At 48.0% G+C, this 19,556-nt stretch overlaps 1 protein-coding gene across 1 annotated transcript in view; it reads right to left on the minus strand.

Moving 5' to 3' along the window:
• MYO7B (myosin VIIB) overlaps positions 1 to 19,556 on the minus strand; it is a 1,466,289-nt gene that overhangs the window by 53,187 nt on the left and 1,393,546 nt on the right. The window contains exons 45-46 of the mRNA XM_069617875.1: positions 802 to 918; positions 355 to 438 (exon numbers count right to left, since the gene is read on the minus strand). Of these exons, the coding sequence (XP_069473976.1) occupies positions 355 to 438; positions 802 to 918 (201 nt within the window). The remainder of the gene's footprint in view (positions 1 to 354; positions 439 to 801; positions 919 to 19,556) is intronic.

Consider the following 19,556-nt stretch of genomic DNA (forward strand, 5'->3'; position numbering starts at 1 on the left):
AATTTGTAGTTGTACAGAGCCAGTGAGTGTACATTTACATTGTTATTTCTACTGGATTTCTTCTGAGTTTCCTACTATTTTAGAGAACACCCATTCTTGGACCTCTCCTTCGATTCTTCTCCTCAAGGCACTGCCTCTCCCATACCCCACTTCTTGAGTGCCATTTCTACTTCCAACTCTCTACTTGTGTTGTGTAACTAGATTATTTTGCCCCCAGCATATTTTTGACTTTTCATAGCATTTCTGCTTTTCAGATCTGTACCAAAAGGGCCCTCTATTTGCGGCAGTGCTTGACCGGCCTGTATTCCTCGTTTCCCTCTTCACTTTCTTCCAAGGAACACTTTTGCTACTTACCTTAGTTTTGGGGTGCGCCAAAGATACACCATGCCTGTTGATAACTATAACCACAATCTCTGGTAGGTTTGAATCTGAGGTTTGCTAGAAATAGAAAAATCACATTGAGAAAATTAGCTAATAGTCAAATCCATAAGCCAACAAAGTGGGTATTGTACAAAAGGACCGAATTTCAAAGGTTCGACTCCCAAATGTCTCCCCCTCTTTTCTGCATATATATATATATATATATATATATGGGTAGTAAAGTGTGTACAAAAATGTATAGGCGTAAGGTGGGGGGTCTCCCCCCACATATAGATTTGCGGAAAATTAAACTTTTGGGAGTCGAACCTTTGGGTTCGGTAAAATCACGCAGATCCACAAAGTGTAAACAAAGAACTTTAGACAACATAAAAGCAAATGGGTACATTGCCGTTTGGGTGGCAAAAACCAGTTCTGACCTACCTTCACTTCAAAGAAGGCTGAGCCAAAGGTTGGCCATCGTTGTATGATTTTCAGAAAGTCGACCTTGGCTAATTCCACTGATTTGGCTGCATGGTTAGAATATGCTGCAATAATAGCCTGGAAACAACGAAAAGCCAGTATTAGAGGCAGGCACAGTGAAGTGTCTTAGGAAGCAGAACAAGTCTTGTATAATAGATCAACAGGAGAGGTTTGGAGGATCCACATGTCCCAAACGTGTCCCGCATTACACATGCATTATAGATGGATGTGGCTCGAAATCCCAGGAGCCACAACAAACTACATTCCTTACATCAACATTAGACAGAGAAGGAGAACAAAGCACAAACCTTTCTCAATGAACATCACATATATTCTAAATCAACATTAGAGAGGGTAATAGTCAAAGAACCAAATTGTAGGAACCTCACAGACCCCTGCAACTGCGTTAGAGAAGAAAGTGGGAATAGATCTCGGGGGGAAAAAGGAGGCAATAGCGCTCTCAAAACCAGCATTGAAGAGCAGCAAGGGTAGAAACATCAGTAACCAAAACGACATTGATGATATTATGTGTCAGTTTTGTACAAGTCACCCTGTGTGCATAGGCCCCTAGATTCCTATGTCTAGAGTCCAAAGCTACAGTTCACTCATGATGCTCAAAGATAACAAAGCATGCCTGGGTTTGGCTTGTGGTCTTGCATCGATAGGTTGTGACCTAGCAGTTTGGACTGGACTGCCTCTTTTGGGGTCAGAACAAGGGTGATTAGCATATAGTTTTCCTCTTCTGTAATGGCATGTTAGGCTGAAAAACAGTGGTATGGATGGTTACCCAAAGCAGTGGCTAAGAGCGATTAAAAACTTACCATCCATCACTTTTCAGTTTGGCATGTGTCAACCAGCTCAGTGTCACCAGAGGTCAAAACCTACAGCCCTGGAAAATCCCATGAAAGCCCTGATGCTGGTTCTGAAATGGCTCTGGTTGTAAAGCAGTGACAGCATTAAAAAGCATGCAGCTCTTTAAGAGCCTTGTTTACATTCTGCAGTGTTCCTCCTTGCTCCTCCTCTAGTCTCTTAGCAGATTCGTATTTGTTGATGAGTGGAATACGGAGGAACACAAGAAAGGAACCTCTCTTTTCACCTTCAGCACACTGGATGAAAGTGATACACGTGGTGCAGTTGGCCAGAAGAGTAGGTTGAGGGGAGCATCAATCCCTCTGTCCCTACTACATAGTACCCACTATATGCTGAAATACCAGAGCATGGCTAACTATGGCCACAATGCATGTAAGTTAAGTCACTGAGGAGACAAACTCAGACAAGCTCAGCCTGCATGGAGAGCTCCAGAACCCCTCCTCCCAGCACACACTTAAGTGAGATGAATTTGGATGGTGATCCAACATGACATATGAGGCTTTACCAGTATGCACAACTATATGTGACCAAATTAAACAATACCTGTACATGCAAGGCTGTCTCAGGACACATGGGTCTGTTCCTCAGAATCTGAAGTTATACTTGTTCAAGTGAGATTGTACCTGCGAAATTAGGCTTGATGATGGGATAAAGGTACTTGGACATAGGAGGCTGTACAAATAAATTGAGGGCAGTATCTGGACATTTGAAGCTTTACATAGCACATGCCAACAATACACGCAATTCCTTGTGCCCTTTCACCTCCCATGGCCCTCCCTGTACTCCTCTCTCTGTATACCCTCCTTATTTTTGGACAGCACTTTGTTGCTTGCTATCTAGGCATGTGCTATATAAATCCTATACATTTTTAGTACCCTGCAAGGGGGGGGTGGAGGTTCTTACCACACAGAAAGACCCCGCTCTGAGCCTCCTCAGAACGGAAGGCCGCTATCTTCCCCCACCGGAATCTGTTAAGCGTGCCCCAGCACCCCCTTCGACCCACCCCCAACCCCACTTTTCCTCATATTTAAGCCCCACCCACCTCCTCTCAACTTACCTTGTGCTACATTGTCCCTCGCTGATGCTGGGAACAGTAGTGATTCTGGTGTATCTCCACCTCGCAAATGGCGGCCTTCGAAAGGGAGAAGGGGCTTAAGTTAAAGCCCGTGCTTCGCTCTGGCTTGTGACTGATGCCCTTCGACATTACCGGACCAGTAATGATACCCCCCCCGCCCGCCTCGGGTTCTTTTTCTTAAAAAACACATACAGATGGGATTTTACCTGGTATATGATGGCAGTACCTAGGTGTATGAGGCTGTTCAGAGAATATAATGGCAGCATCTGGGTATAGGAAAATGCACATGGAACTTGCTTTATGAGTGTTCCTGCAATATTAGGATACCTGGCCTTTAAGGCTATAGCTGTATATGTGAGAGTGCCCTACACATAAGAGGCTGTACCTAAGCATAAGAGACTGCAGCTGAACACATGAGGCAATGTTTTTTTAAATAAGAAAATGTAACTGGGCATATCATGTTATTCTTTCCAAGGCATAGCAGGCTGTACAAGGACACATCTGTCTGTTGCTGGCCCCTAAGACATCAATCAGTTGTAAAAAAAAAAAAAAGAACTGTAGCTGGAAAGATGAGGCTATATGGGAAGGGCATGTGTATATCAGGCTGAATGTGGGCAGAGACTCTGTTCCTAAGCATAATACCATGTGCCTGAGTATATTCGGCTGTTCCTGGCCAAGGATGAAAGTATCTGGGAATGTGCTGCTGTATCTGGCAAGTGAGGAGCATACCAAGCATAAAATGGCAGGACCTGGGTATATGAGGCTGAACACAGCCTAAGATAGTGGTATGTGGGCATATTAGTTTACACTTGGCATTTGATGGTGTTATATGTGTGTTTGAGGTTTTTTACGGGCAGAAACAGAGACAGAGGAATTACTCAATTTAATGATCCTATGGATTCTTCTCCCGCAGATTGCTCATCTTGATAGATATCCATCATCCAGCTCTGCTGTTTGGAAACTTTTTGACAGGGGGCGTAGTGAATCTCGACTCGGCCGTCAATCCGTCTTGTCCAGCTCTTGATCGTCGGCTCCGGAAGTGACGTCAGGTGTCGTGTATATATAGCACGTCACTGCACCCCATGCTTCAGTTTCTCCCTTTTTTCCCTCCACGTTTGAATGCTGCAGAAGGAAAAACCATAGGAGGAGGCTAATCAGCCGTTAAAACGTTAACATGGATACATCCCAACAGGGTGATCCCGAACAACAAAGAACGAAAACATATATATATATTTTTTTAAAGAATGAAACAGAAGCGGTCATCCAAGAACCATCATCAGATGCCCTCTCGTTTGGACAGAAGCAACAACCCACAGAACCTTCTGAGCGGGGTTGGATGCGAGGGTCTGTGAGGAATCTGCAGGAGAAGAATCCATAGAAAGATCATTACAGTGAATCATTTCTCCTTCAATGGATAGTTTTTCTCCCACAGATTCCCCATCTTGATAGACTCCCCAAGCAGTTAGAATAATGGAGGAGGGCAGAAAGATTTAAACCAAAAGATTCTGTAGAACCGCCCTACCAAACCTTCAATCAGCTCCCCGTCCAATATATGCATATATCCCTAACAGGAGCCTCTCTGGAGGGCTGTAGAGGCTGAAACCCCTCTGGTTGTGTGGGCCCTAATGCCCAATGGAAGCTCCTTGCCTGCCGATTGGTAACACTTGGATATGCACAAAATAATACAATGAGACAGAGTTTGTTTAGTGATGTCAAGGCCTTTTCTAGGCCATGAACAACTGGTCTGATATCTATGTGCGAGCAACACAGAAATTTTACGCTCTCTTGGGGTCAAGGCGGTGGAATCGCTCTTCCTCTTTCAAGGGATGTGGAGGAGGGTAATAGACAGGTAAATCAATAGAATGGGACAGATGAAACTCTGAAACCACCTTAGGAAGGAACCCTGGTCTGACTTTAAGAGAGACTTTCTCACGAAAGGACGTCAGAAAGATAGGTTTGCAGCACAAGGCTTGCAGTTCGCTAAGCCTCCAGGCAGATGTGATTGCGACAAAGAAGGCTGTCTTAAGGGATAACAGCCGCAAAGAACATGAGTGCATAGGCTCAAACGGAGCCGCCATCAAGTAGGTCAAAACCAGATTAAGATCCCAATCTGGGACAAAAAATGGGGTTGGTGGAAACTTGTTGAGAAGGCTCTCCAGGAGCTGTGCCATGACCAGAATTGTAAAAAAGGGACATTGGTCTGGGGACCTCTTGAACACAGACAGGGCCGCCAAATACCCTTTGACTGTGGCAAGCTGAAGAGGCCAGTGACAAAAGGAATTCCATCACTGTGATGGTGGGGCAAGACGTAGGGTTAGTCTCGCGTTCCCTGCACCACGCCTTAAATCTTCTACACCTACACGTGTACAGAGATCTTGTAGAAGGTCTGCATGCAGCCAGCAACACCTCAAGTACCTCCTCTGAGAGGGGTCCCAGTCATAATACCTCATCCTCTCAAGAGCCACACATGTAGGTTGAGGGAATCCGGGGTCGGGTGGAGCACTGGACCCTCCGACTGAGTTAGGAGATCCGGACACCGAGGCAAGCCTGCTCAGAGCATCCGCCAAGATGTTCTCTGCCCCCGCCAGATGAACTGCCAAGACCGAGATTTGGTTCTCTCGCAATTCAGAGCTGAATTGCCTCTGTGCAGAGTGGACGGGAGTGTACACCACCCTGCTTGTTGAGGTAGTGCATCACCACAGTGTTGTCCATCAGGACGAGGACATACTTCCCTCTGAGAGACGGGGCAAAAGCCCTCAGGGCTAACCTGATAGCCCGCAACTCCAGCCTGTTGATATGCCATCTGGCTTCTGATGGAGATCATAGGCTGCTCACCTGCAAATCCTCGCAGTGGGCGCCTCAACCCTTCAGGGAGGCATCCGTGAACAATCAGGCCTGGGGTCAAGGAGGCCAGAAGGGTCCCAGAAGGGTCCCCCGCCAATAGATTGCTGCGCTTGTGCCACCAGTTCACGGACTACCTGGCTGGACACTGAAAGGCGATCAGTCAGTGCTCTCAGATACTGAGAACACTGGTCCCTCAGGAGACACTGGAAGGATCTCATATGCAGCCTGGCCTCTGGCACTAGAAAAATACAGGAGGCCATGAGACACAAGAGGCGGAGGAAGGGAGCAGCTGGAAGGGTGGCGTGGTTCTGAAACAAATGCACCATCTGGGCTATGTTTCTGACTCTCTCCTTGGGAGGAAAAGCCTTCCCTACCCGGGTGTCTAGGATTGCTCCGATGAACTGGAGCCACTGAACTGGTGTCAAATGGAACTTCATCAAGTTGAGGGAGAAGCCCAGCCTGTGCAGTAGTAGGCAGGTGTCTTCCAGATGAGGCAAGACTTGCCCCGCCGACTTCCCTCGGATCAGCCATTCGTCCAGGTATGGAAATACATGGACCACGGATCTGCTGAGGTGAGCCGCAACTACCGCCATGAGCTTGGTGAAGACCCTTGGCGTGGAGGTCAACCCAAAGGGGAGCACTTTCAACTGATAGTGCTTGTCCCCTACGAGGAACCTTAAGAACTTCCTGTGCCTTTGGTGTATCAGCACATGAAAATAAGCATCCTATAGGTTTATTGACACTAGCCAGTCCTGAAGTTCGAGAGCGTGGATAATCTCTCTCAACGGCACCATCCTGAACTTGTCTTTCCTCAAGAACTTGTTCAAGACCCTGAGGTCCAGGATGGGACGGAGACCTCCTCCCTTCTTGGGCACCGGAAAATACCGGGAATACCAACCCGACCCTCTCTAATCAGGAGGTACCTCTTCCACGGCACCCTTCAACAACAGGGCTCTCAGTTATTTCTGGAGCTCCTGTCCCGGTTGGATTGGGGGAGGTAGAGGTGTGTCTTGAGGCCTATTTTGTAAAGGCAAACAATAACCTCACCGACATCAACTACAGAGCCCATTCATCGGATGTTAATACCTGCCACTGGGGCCAATGCCCTGCCAACCGTTCACCAACCGGTGTATCGTAAGAGGGGAAAATCAAAACGGCTCAGAGGGAGCCTGCCAATGTTGCTGCTTGCTGGCCTCTAAAGGCCTCTATGCCCCTTCCGGGAGGCAAGAAGTGCCTCTGCCCTTGCCTTGTTTGCGGGAGCTGCGCCTTCCTGCCATAGGGTACATACCGTCTATAGCCTAGGCCCCTGGAGGGGAAGCTGAGGGCAGGTTTGGCCAGCTGCACCGCTCGGCCCAAAGATTTAGCAGCTAATTTCGACTCCTTGAATTTCTCCAGGGATTCGTCCGCTTTCTGCCCGAAAAGCATGTCACCTTCAAAAGGCATGTCCAGCAATCTATTTTGGACATTTGGGGAGATGCCAGGAGTTTTACCATAAGCTTGGCATCTCATCACAACTGCTGAACCCATAGCTCTGCCAACACACGTCCAGGCTCGTCTGCAACGACTGTTTGGCTACCTCCTTCCAATCCTCCACCAGCTGTAAAAAGCCATCCCGCATGACCCCCTCAGGAACGTACTCAGCAGCCTATTCTACTGCTTTCCATAAGCCAAATGATGCCAGTGGTCTGGAGAAACATCCAAACCACTGGCATCATGTACACCCTGAGCCAAAGCCAATAAATCGGCCTGGTTGCCGAAATAGTCAACACCGCCGGCCCCTGTGTAAACCGTGTCCTCCGAATATGCAGTGCATGGAATCAAAGAAACCCAATCTCGAAAGTGGCACGAAGGAACCATCGCCGACTGTCGGCACCGGAGGCTTCAGGATGGGCTTTGACGCCAAAGCTATCGATGCAGAGGGTACTTTCAGCGCAGAGGGACGCTCGAGCTTTGACCCTATGGCCTTCTGGCGACTTATGCCTGACAGGAGTAACACCTGAAGATGCTTTTGACGCCAACGATGTTGACAGAGTGGCTGGCTTGGGGCCAGGAGCAACGAGCGCCGTTGTAGCCGCCAAAGCCTGCTGGTCGAGGCCGGAGCCGCACCTACAGCTGCTTGCATCTTAAACATGTACAACATAGAGCTCTTAAAACTCTCCCACTCATCTCGAGTGGTCAGCCCCGCCAAGGGCTTACCTCATTCCAACAACGAGCTGGACTTGGGTTGATGGCAGTGGTACCGCTTCTTCTTCCACAAGGAAGACAATGAGGAATGGCTCCTGTAATGGGACCACTTCTTGGTCTTCTTACAATGTCAGTCTTTCCCCTTGATGGGGGTGGGCTCCTCCGACTCGGCCTCCGAGGACCGGACGAGTGACCGCGCCGGGGATTTGGTGACCGGTCGCCCCAAAGCCAGTTTCCCGGCCCTCTCACGCAGGAATTTCGGCTGCATCTTTGCGCACGACATGCAGGCCTCCTTGTCGTGACTAGCACCCAGATAGCATAGACAGACGTCATGGGGGTCGGTCATAGACATTTTGGCCTTGCAATCGCTGCATCGCTTGAAGCCCGAAACCCTGTTGGACGACATTGAGTCAAGGTTTTTGAAAAAAAAAGTGTACAAAGTACAATAAGAGCGTAGGGTAAACTCAAGTCGTGTTCTCGATGCAGCGTGCAAGCGCGCAGAAAAAAGGAACCGACTTGTGGGGCGTAGTGACGTGGTATATATACGACGACTGACGTCACTTCCGTAGCTGCCGATCGGAGCCAGACAAGACGGATCGACGATCGAGTCACGGTCCACTACGCCCCCTGCCGAAATGTTTTCTGAACAGCGAAGCTGGAGATTAACATCTTTCATGATGAAGAATCTGCAAGAGAAAAGCAATCCATTGAAGCATGTCACCTTCAAAGGGCATGTCCAGAAGCCTGTTTTGAACATTCTGAGAGAAGCCAGATGTTGTTAGATAGGCTTGCTGTCTCATCACTACTGCTGAACCCATTGCTCTGCCAACGCAGTCTGCTACGTCCAGGCCCGTTTGCAATGACTGCTTGGCTACCTCCTTACCATCCTCCACCAGCTGTAAAAAACTGTCCCACATGGCACCCTCAGGGATGTATTCACCAGCATGTTCCTCAGCCTTCCATAAGCCAAAGGAGTACTTGGTGAATCCACATGCTATGTTAGGGGCTTTGAGCGCCATGCTGCCAGAGGTGAACACCTATCTGGCCAACTCGTCTGATTTCTTTCCCTCTCAGTCCATATTGAGATTGGAAGTGGATGCCGCAGGTCTGGTGGAAATAGTGGCAGCCTGTATAACCAACCCTTCTGGGGAAGGGTGTGTTGCGAGGAAAGAAGGGTCTCCTCTTGCCGGCCTATACTTCCCTGTAAAATTGGCATTCACAGGGGGAATAGTACATGGGTGCTGCCATAAGGAGGCTAAGGGTAGCGCAATGGCTGGGTTGAATGGCATGTTATGCTCAACTGTGGGACCCTCGTCCAAAATGTCAGGGAGCTCATACCCCAGAAGAGGTGTGGTGGACCCCTTCAACCCAAGGGTGTCAACAACCCTGTGAGCCAGATCCCTGAACTTGATATTAGCATGGGTATAGGGCTGGTTCTGTTGTAACTCAAGGTCTGGGGAAGTATCCAGAACACTGGCGCCTTGTACACCCTAAACTAGGGCCAATACATCGGCCTGGTCGTCGAAAGAATCGACGATGACGGCACCTGTGTAAACCGGGTCAACTGGGTCATCGGAGTCATCAACGCCAAATATAGATTGCATCGAGACGAAGAAACACGATCTCGACAGTGGCACAAATGAACCGTCGCCGACTGTCGGCGCCAAGGTCTTGAGAATTGGTTTCGAAGCCGAGGCTTTCGATGCCAAAGGTTCTTTTGGCGCAGAGGGACACTTGGATAAACAATGCGCGCCGTGGGCCTCAGCCTTATGGCCCTCCAGTGACTTATGTCTGGTAGGCTTGATGCCCGAAGGCGTGTTCGACATCAACGCTGTCAACGGAATGGCTGGCTTAGGGTCGGGAGCACCGAGTGCCGCTTTTGCAGCTAAAGCTTGCTGGCCGGGGCCGCACCTACAGCAGTTTGTTGCCTAAACATATCAATCATGCAAGTCTTAAAGCTTTCCAACTCTTCCCGATGGGTTGGTTCTGCTGAGGGCTTACCTTGATCCGACGAGCTGGACTTGCGTCAATGGCGGTGGTGCTGCTTCTTCTTCCACAAGGAAGACGACGAGGAATGGCTCCTAGAGTGGGACTGCTTCCTTATCTTCTTGTGATGTTCTTTGCCCTTGTCGGGAGTGGGCTCCTCTGTCTTGGCCTCCGAGGGACTGCGCCGGAGATTTGGCAACCGGTGGGGCCAAAGCCAGTTTCCCAGCCCTCTCACATAGGGACTTGGGTTGCATATTTACGCATGACACGCAGCCCTCTGTGTCATGAGCAACACCTAGGCAGCAGAGACACACGTTGTGGGGGTTTGTTACTGACATTTTGGCTTCGCAATCGCGGCATCGCTTGAAGCCTGTGACAATGTGAGACGACATTGCGTCAAGGTTTTCTGAGGAACCGTGCAACTCGAGTCGTGTTCCCGATTCAGCGTGCAAGTTTGCAGAAAAATGGAACTGAAGCATGGGGCGTAGTGATGTGCTATATATAAGACGCCTGACATCACTTCCGGAGCCGACGATCGAGAGCCGGACAAGACGGATCGACGATCAACGGCCAAGTTGAGGTCCACTACGCCCCCTGTTGAAGATTTTCCGAACAGCAAAGCTGGTTGTTGGATATCTATCAGGATGAGGAATCTGCAGGAGAAAAGCAATCCATTGAAATGAGAGTACCCTAAGCATATGAAAATGCGTTTAGTATTTGATGACAGTACTAGCACATTTCATAATACACTTGTTATGAAAGGATGTTCCTTGGAATAACAGATGATGCATGCCATATGAGGATGCACTTGGGCATATGAGGTATCAGCTGGGTAAAGGAGGATGCAGCTGGGCCGCTGTGACTGTCCTTATGAAATTAGGCTGCCCCCAAGCCATACAAGGCTGTTCTATGACATGATTCATTTGATTTATTTTTGCAATTTATATAGCGCTCCCAACCCTAAGGCATCTGGGTAGGAACAGAAATGAAATGTTTAGATGGCAAATGTCTATCGGAAATAATTCCAAGAACTCATTTGGCATCACGGGCTGCATCACTGCAGAAGCTATTGCATCAATGGATTCTAAAGATGGTGTAGAAGGCTTCAGAACAGCCTTTTCTCCTAAAGAAGCCATAGGCAATGTAAAAGCACCCACCAGAGTTGGTGATTCAGCTCTGGGCAAAGAAGGTGCTAAAGATGTAGTAGCTGTGTTATGGTACACATTTGAAACTACAGGTTTAGGAACCTGAATATTTGTGAGGAAAATCGATACTAAAGGCTGAGAGTTAGAGGGTAAACGGTGCTCTGGCAAAAATTGCAGAATGGGAGCACTTGCCCCTCACAGAGGAGTACCACAACCTTCCAGAGGTGGTGACATGACGCATTTGGATAGACTGGATTGAAATGATCAGTAGTTTTGAAGCCAGAAACCTGTATAGACTTGAAGGGATCACATCCCGCCGGCACTTACCTGAGGTTCACGGTGGGCACTTGCCGCTGCATGCCTGTGGCTTCCTGGTGGCTGTACCCGCGAAGGTGCGGGCGGACCCACACCTATCAGCAGTTCTCAGGGAGGCTGCAAGGGGCACCACGATCGTAATCGGCCCTTCCGGGTCCCGTGAGGCTGCGCTCCTACATCATGGCGTTGCCTCGCAGCAAAAGCTCTGATAATTGGCTACGGCAGCGTTTGGTTGCTAAGGCAACGGCCAACGCTGGAACTGCTTGCAATCCGCATAAAAGGCCAGTGGGACTTCCATTATTTGAGTCTTTACGTTCCTGGTAGCCTCGGTTGTCGGTCCCTTTGCTCCTGGCATTCTTGCCCCTCTTGTCTGTTCATTGACCTTCCTTGGTTCCTTTTTCACTTTGGTATCTATTCTTGATCCCTTAGTGGTTGCCTTCTGGCTTAATTCCAACTGGCTTGCTCTAGGGGTGGCTCCCTAAGAGTATTGATTGCTGCAGTCCTCCGCCTCCCGGTTCATTGGGCCCCCACTGCCCTTGCATCACGTTAATACTGGGAGGAGAGCCTGTGGTGTGGGGGAACTGGTCCCCGACCTGGTTCAAATACCCATTTTGCTTGGGACAGAAGGGGGCTGGGACAACGCGTGACAGCCACCAGAACAACGGTAAACCACACCTCAGTGATCAGGCACTATAGATTAAGACGGCAAGAGACCAAACAAGACATGGAGGCATTGCAGGAACAATGTGAAGAATTACAGGCATTACGTCTCAAAGTGACAGCCCTTAAACAAGAGAATGTGACCCTAATAGCAGCCTTATCACACAATGTTGCAGCACCACCCTCCGAACACGCCGCTGCTCAGTCAACAAACATGAAACTCGATGGGGATCACAGGAAATTGAGTGAGTACATAAACCATTGAAAGATCCAGTTTCTATTTCGCCTGGTCAATTGTTCCCATGACAAAGCCAAAATCTGCTGTATACTCAGCAATCTAGTGGGGAATACTTTGGCCTGGACAGCTCGTTACGTGTCCACGAATAGTCCTGTTTTGGACTTTTTTCACAAATTCGGAAAGGCGTTCTTGGGAGCCTTTCAATCACCCACCTTGATGTCCTGAGCCCAAAATCAACTTGTGAACATAAGACAATGGTCACAGCACCTGATCTTGTACATCGGCCGGTTCTGCCAATTGGCAATTGATGCCCAGTGGCACGAGGTTACTCAGCGGATATTGTTCAGACGTGGATTAAGAGAAGAGCTAATGTATGAACTGGTGCACTATGGGGAACCCCAAGATCTCAACGCTATGATAAATTTAGTACTTCAGATCGACCATCAGTTGGCGTAAAGAAGGGGAGAGAAGAGATGGACTGTACAGAACACTGCACCCCCCAGACCAGCTCCGACATGACCAGTCAAGGCAACAGAAGGACAGGGAGAACCCGCAGCTGGGGGAAATACGTGGTCCACTCACTGAAGAAGAAAAGAGACGAAGAAGAACCAATCAGTTATGTCTGTATTGTGGTGTATCTGGGCATTTCCTGGGTACCTGTCCGGACCGCCCACCAAGTTCGTTGTAAAACTAATGGGCTTGTTGTCTGAGGGGAAGAAGACGCCAAACACATCTTGTCCACCTGTCCTTCCGGATCCCTGTCACCATTTGATGCCTGCTTCTTGTCTTTTGGTCCTGGATATTCGCCTTTTCATTCCTGCCACACAGCAGAACATCTCCACTCTGGCTTTGTTGGATTCTGGTGACTCGGGTAACTACATTGACCAAGCATTTGCCATAGTACATGGTATACCCTTGATCCAGAAGAAGGTTCAGACAACAGTGGCATTAATCGACGGGACCCTGATATCATCTGGTCCTGTTACCCATCATTTGATACCTGTCAATCTGAATATTAACCAACACGTTGAACAACATGCTTTTTTTGATGTGTTGCTGACTCCCTCTTACTCAGTGGTGTTGGGACTTCCTTGGCTTACATACCATAACCCGTTTATCAATTGGGCTACCCAGACCTTGATATTTGGTTCCAACATCTGCACCTCGACCTGTTGAAACAATGAAACAGGAGAACCCAACTCTGTCCCCATGCTCGCCAACCCCGATCATGTTGCATCTCGTTTTTGTGCCATCCAGGGAGTACCCAGGAAATACTATGATTATTGGAGAGTTGGAAAGTGATACGACGCAGAACTTGTTTTAAATGCAGATGGTGATCCTCGAGCATGGCAGAAAAAAGTCAATATATCATCAAGGTATACCCACGCGATTAATCCGATGAGGTCCGCAAAAATCGTATCCATGAATGAAGGAAGGATTATTGTTCTTTTCTAACTGGTTGTATATACCTACCCCTGAGCTACTTAGCCTGATCTTATAAGGCTTGCACGATTCTCCACAAGCAGGACATCTGGGTACAAAACCCACTCAGGAATCCATTGCTCGTGACTTCTGGTGCCCTGGACTGTGCAAACAAGTAGTCTCTTATGTTACGTCCTGTCCCTTCTGTGCCCAAACTAAGTCGTTGAGACAAAGGACAGTAAGATTGTTACAACCCATTGAAACCCCACCCAAACCATGGCACGTGAGCGCAGTGGATTTTATTGTGGGACTACCTAGGTCCAATAACAATTCCTGCATCATGGTAGTGGTTGACTGCTTTTCTAAATTAGCCCATTTCATCCCCATGTCTGGTCTTCACACTGCAGTACAAATGGCCAAGATATTTCTATCGCTTACATGGCCTGCCGATGAAAGCTATGATTGTAGTTACCAAATGTATTGCCCGGTTTTGGACCAAGCTATACAAGCATTTAGACATTAAACACAGACTTAGTTCCAGATACCACCCCCAAACCAATGGCCAGGCCAAACGTACCCATCAGACCCTAGAGCAATACCTGCGCTGTTTCGTCAATGCCACACAGGATAACTGGCCCTCTAATTTGGATATGGCCGAAATAGCCTACAACAATTCTTGGCATTCCTCCATCCAACAATCGCCATTTCTTTTGTCACTTATGGCCAACATCCCAAGGTTCTACCCATCGGTAATCCTCCCAGCAGTCCTGTCCCCTCTGTGGACGCCATGGTACAACAAGTCCAACAAGTACATCGTCTAACGGAAGGATTTCTGCAGGAAGGGAAGTCCATGATGAAACAGGCCTACAAACAGCGTCCTCCTGGACCAGCCTATCGGATCGGTGATCAGGTGTGGTTTTCATCCAAGAACCTACCTTTATGTAACCTAGCAACTAAGCTTGCTCCCAAGTACCTGGGTCCTTTTTCTGTGCTTCGCAAAATATCTCCTGTGGTATAAATTGCGGTTGCCCGCCACATGGGGCATTCATCCAGTTTTTCACATCTTGCTGTTGAAGCCCTTCACGCCTGATCCCTATGGCCAGACTCCTGCTCATCCCACGCCAGTGGATGTCGACAGTCATCTTGAGTATGTTGTCCGCTCCATCTGTGATTCACACATTCGCAGGTGTCGTTTGTACTACCTGATTGACTGGGAAGGGTATGCTCCCTCTGATCGTACTTGGGAAACTGCCTCGCAAGGCCATGCCCCTAGATTGATCCGTCTGTTCCGTCATCGATATCCTTGGAAGCCTGCCTTGTCTCGGCTCTGGAGGTAGGGGTGCAGTGTGTCACGTTCTGTCGACACCTACCGGTGGTTCCCGGGGGGGCAGGGGAGCGGCGCATTCATGTGTCTTCCTTGCAGCTGTACCCACGATGGTGCGGGCGGACCCACACCTATCCGCAGTTTTACAGCAGGTTGCAAGAGGCCCTGCGATCGTCACAGGCGCTTCCAGGTCCCGTGAGGCTGCGCTCCTACGTCATGGCGCTGCCTCTCAGCAAAAGCTCAAATTATTGATTACGGCAGCATTTGTTTGCTAAGGCAACGACCAACACCGGAACTGCTTGTAATCCGGATAAAAGGCCAGTGGGACTTCCATTCTTTGCATCTTAACGCTCCTGATATCCTCGATTAACGGTCCCTTTGCTCCTGGCTTTCTTGCCCTTCGTCTGTTCCTTGAACTTCCTTGGTTCCTTTTTCGCTTCGTTCTCTACTCTTGATCCCTTTGTGGTTGCCTTCTGGCTTAATGCCACCTGGCTTGCTCTAGGGTTGGCTACCTAACAGTATTGATTGCTGCAGTACTCCGCCTCCCGGTTCAATGCACCCCCACTGCCCGTGCATCACTTTAACACCGGGAGAGATCCCATGGTGTGGGGGAACTGGTCCCAGACCTGGCTCAAGTACCCATTTTGCTTGGGACGGAAGGGGGATGGAACTCCTAACCACAAAGGACACTGTGGATGCCCCACGAGCTGGAGCCCCTAAAAAGACAAACCGGACAACGCGTGACAGCCACCAGACAACTGATAAGCCACGCCCCAGTGATCAGGCACTTAACAGATGGCTATGCACACTCTTATGATGTGAGTATGTTTGTGCTTATGCTTCTTATCAGAAACTGCTCTCTGGACCGAGGCCATTTGGTCTGTGGTCCCCTCCACTTAGGTGTATCCACAGGATTTTCCTGTGTTATTTATTTATTGTGTGTTATAGTTTCCACAAAAAAGAAGTACAAAGCAAATTTAAAATGCTCAAATGCCAGTTTGTTTATTCTATATCTAATCATATTCAAAGATTTATTTTTCCACTTGACGTGGTGAGTACAGTAATTCATTTTCTGTAAACTCTACCATAACCAAAAATGTTAAACAGGAACGCACCCACACCGACAAGATTCTGCATGAGCCATTTTGCCATAATTCATTTAATTTGATGAACAAAGTACCCACCACGGGTCTAAGAAGGCTTCTCAGAAATTGCATACGCCGCCAGTCTATGCGTTTTTGTAGCGAAATAATCCCCAGTTCATGTCTAATCGCCACCAAAGGTATACCTGGTGGAAGTGACAGTGCTTTTTTCCATAAGTATGATTATAATTTAGCCCATTCCGACTAGTACTCCTGTGTCTCCGCTCCATTTATAACTCTTGATACTATCTTCTGATTATAGAATCTAAGAACTGGACATAATGAGAACCGTCCAAACTGTCTGTCCAGAACCCGCAGCTGGGCTACAGCAGCCGTGTTTAAGGCAACCTTTCAGGCCTCTCTTGTTTCTTTGCCAATCATCTCAACCCTCAAATATTTAAAATGTTCAACACACTCTAGTTTTAGTTTACCAATTTTCCAAATAAAGGACATTTTTTTGTCCTCTTATCTTTCTAGCGGAATTCACAATCATAATCTGTGACTTGGCAATATTAAGCTCTAAATCTTATTTCTGAAAATTAGACACTGCTGAAGCCCAACTAGCGTATAATCACATAGGACCAATAGTGAATCAGTAGAGAGCCTAGTTTTGGAGCATTTGCACCCACATTTTGTAAACATTAATTCAATTCAGAATATAAGCATTAAACAAGAACGGGCCAAAACGCAATCCTGGCTTAGACCCAATTGAGTCGCTATCCATGCAGAGACTATCACCTTCAGATCTAGCCTAACTCTCATTCTTGTGTCTGAGTGGAGCATGTTAGGGAGAATTCTCTGTAAGGCTAATTTCCCAAACCTAGTGAGTCCCCCAGCAGCTTTGCTGGATTTTTGGGGTTTATTTTTTTCTCTCCTGCTAAGAGTGAGATTCTTTTGCTCCCACTCTTAGACATGATTTGAGGTGTTCCTTTAACTTTCCATGTGTTTTATGGGCTATGGGGTCTTTTACTCCATAGGGTCTCATGTGTTTTTTGATGTGGGTTACACAGCACCCTCCGTGCCGTAACCCAGGGGTGTTGTAGCGACCCCCCCCAACATAGACTCCATACCCTGGGACTGACTACTGTCTCCCAGGGCATGTAAAGTCACCATTGGCTTTGCTAGTCCCAAATTATGAACAGAAACCAGTACAAACCATCATATTGTGGACGTACTGGTCGGGGCAATTCGATTGCCCCGGGGTCTGTTGTTCGAGGGGGCACGTCTCCGTCCCCCCTGATCGAGTTTTGGCTGGTGGCAGTGGATACTACTTTTTATATTCGACCGCAAATATATCTCTATGGGATTTTCCCATTGTTCGAGGCTACCAACTTTAATTATTTAATTCTTATAGCCTCGAACATACTGTCGGTTTATTTATTTAATATTAATTCACCGGTTGGTATTTTCTGCCAGAACTCGATTCTAAAATGGCGTTTGTGTTCTCTTCTGTGACTCCAACCCAAGTCGAGCCCTTTGTTCCACTTTTTGGCAGGCTTCTCCACAGAAGCCTCCAAAAGTGGTGCCACTCTGTCTGGGTACCACAGGGGGTGTGGGAGGGCGTTTAGGCACCCTGGACTGAGTTACCTAGGTAACTCAAGTCGCACTCTTGTGTGATTGGCCCAAGTGGTGAGCCGGCTGGCTCACCACTTAGCATGTTTGATTGACAGCTAGGCTGAGTGAATGGGGGTGTGCTGCATAAAAGCAGGGCTTTGGGGACTGGAACTTCAGACGTCGCCACAGGACCTAAGAATCCGAGGAGGAGGAAGCTGAGCCGGCCTGCAGCGACAGCACCACCGGTGGAGCCCTGCTGAACCATCTCAACACTTTTCCCAACGACAGAGGAGATTTCCAGCCCAGAGAGTCTTCTTCCTTCGACTGGTGGGGATAACCAGTCTACCTTCTTTTCACCTTCCTGGAACATCTCGTGGCCGCCTTGCCAGTGCGAAGCACCCCGGCAACCGGGATACCACGTTTTCACCACTACCGCGAACCGAAAGGGTAGTACCTTTGTACCGGAGAACTCTGTGGCTGTTTTCTTCCCTGGCAGTGCAACGACCTTCATCCTTCCTCCATGACGAGATCTTCTCTTCCTCTGGACGACACTGCGACTTGCACCCGATGCCAGGAACAACTGCCCCCGCTGGAGGATCCTCTCCATTTAAGGTACCGTGTTCCGCCTGGCTTCCCTTGCAACCGTTTGAACGTGGGTTAGCCTGGGACACCTTAACTAACCTTTCTGCACTGAACTAAACCTTTTTCGAACTACCTCCACAAACTTTGAAGACTCTCTGTAACTGTCTGATCTTGGGCATCTACTGCCTGGCTCCCTTGAGAGTGGGCCTGGCACCCAACCTTCCTTGCTCACCAGTAGACTGTGCCTTCCTAAAATTGCTGTGGGTCTTTAAAACGTGTTTAGTGTGTATGCTTCCATAATTCTGCTTTTCCCTCCCTTTTTATCTAACTTGTTGGAGTGCCATCGAACGTTAAGCGCTCACCTCTGTCTGGAAATAAGTGGTGTTAACTAAGACTTGTCCAACAAGTAACCAGGGATGTACATATGATAATAGTGATTGTGTTTTGAACTTATCTTACCAATTTAGTGCTAGTGTGTTTTATAAGTGTGTGTTAAATAAATAAGTATATACTTTACACCCAAGCTCTGGTCAGTGTTTGCTTGTGCTACTGTATTTCTGTACCTATTTTGTATGCTCTGTATACTGCCTTACTCTTCTTGAGGGAAGTCTGACTGCTCAGCCACAGCTACCAAGTGAATCTGTGTGGTACAGACTGCTACCAAGTGGGTTTACTGCTAAACACCTGTATTCTTAAATCTTTTGCAGTGGTCCCTAAGGGAACTGCACAGGTTTCTGCCTAACACTGGTGTACAGCGGTGGGATTTGTATTGAGTATACATTTCAGTGTGCTTAGAGATACCTTAGTGCAACTAACCACAAAGCTTAGCACTAAAAGAAGTATTTTCTAAAAAAACCTGTCAACTATGGAAAGTTATAGTCAAGAGTCCCTTGCTACAAAAACTGCTGATTGTTTAAGAGTTCTCTGTAAGCATAAGAATCTCCTGACTAAAGGCAAGAAAATGGAGCTAATAGAAAGGTTGTTAGCAGGCCAAAGTCTGGATGGTGGTTCAGAGGAACCTACCACTCCAGCAACTGTAGATAACAGCAATGATATTGATATGGATGTTAGTATTGATAACTTGGAGTCAGAAGCAGAAGAGGAGGTGGAAGATGTTAGAGTTGTCTCCCCTGGGCCTCTACTTGCCCTGCCAGCTGTGCCTACTGGACCCTTACCAGGTCCCACACTTAATCCTCAATATATGGAACTAGAAAAAATGAAGCTTGAATTAGAATTCAAAATAATTAATGCTCAAACAGAACAACGGCACCAAGAACTAAGGCTCAGAGAAATGGAGCTCAACCATGAGCTAGAAATGAAAAAAATTGTCTGTGGAAAGTGCTTCTCTCTCCGAATCCTCTAGGAGTTCCAGTCC

This window comes from Ambystoma mexicanum, chromosome 10 (assembly GCF_040938575.1).
Source record: "Ambystoma mexicanum isolate Mex_15411 chromosome 10, UKY_AmexF1_1, whole genome shotgun sequence".
NCBI classification, from domain to species: Eukaryota; Metazoa; Chordata; class Amphibia; order Caudata; family Ambystomatidae; genus Ambystoma; species Ambystoma mexicanum.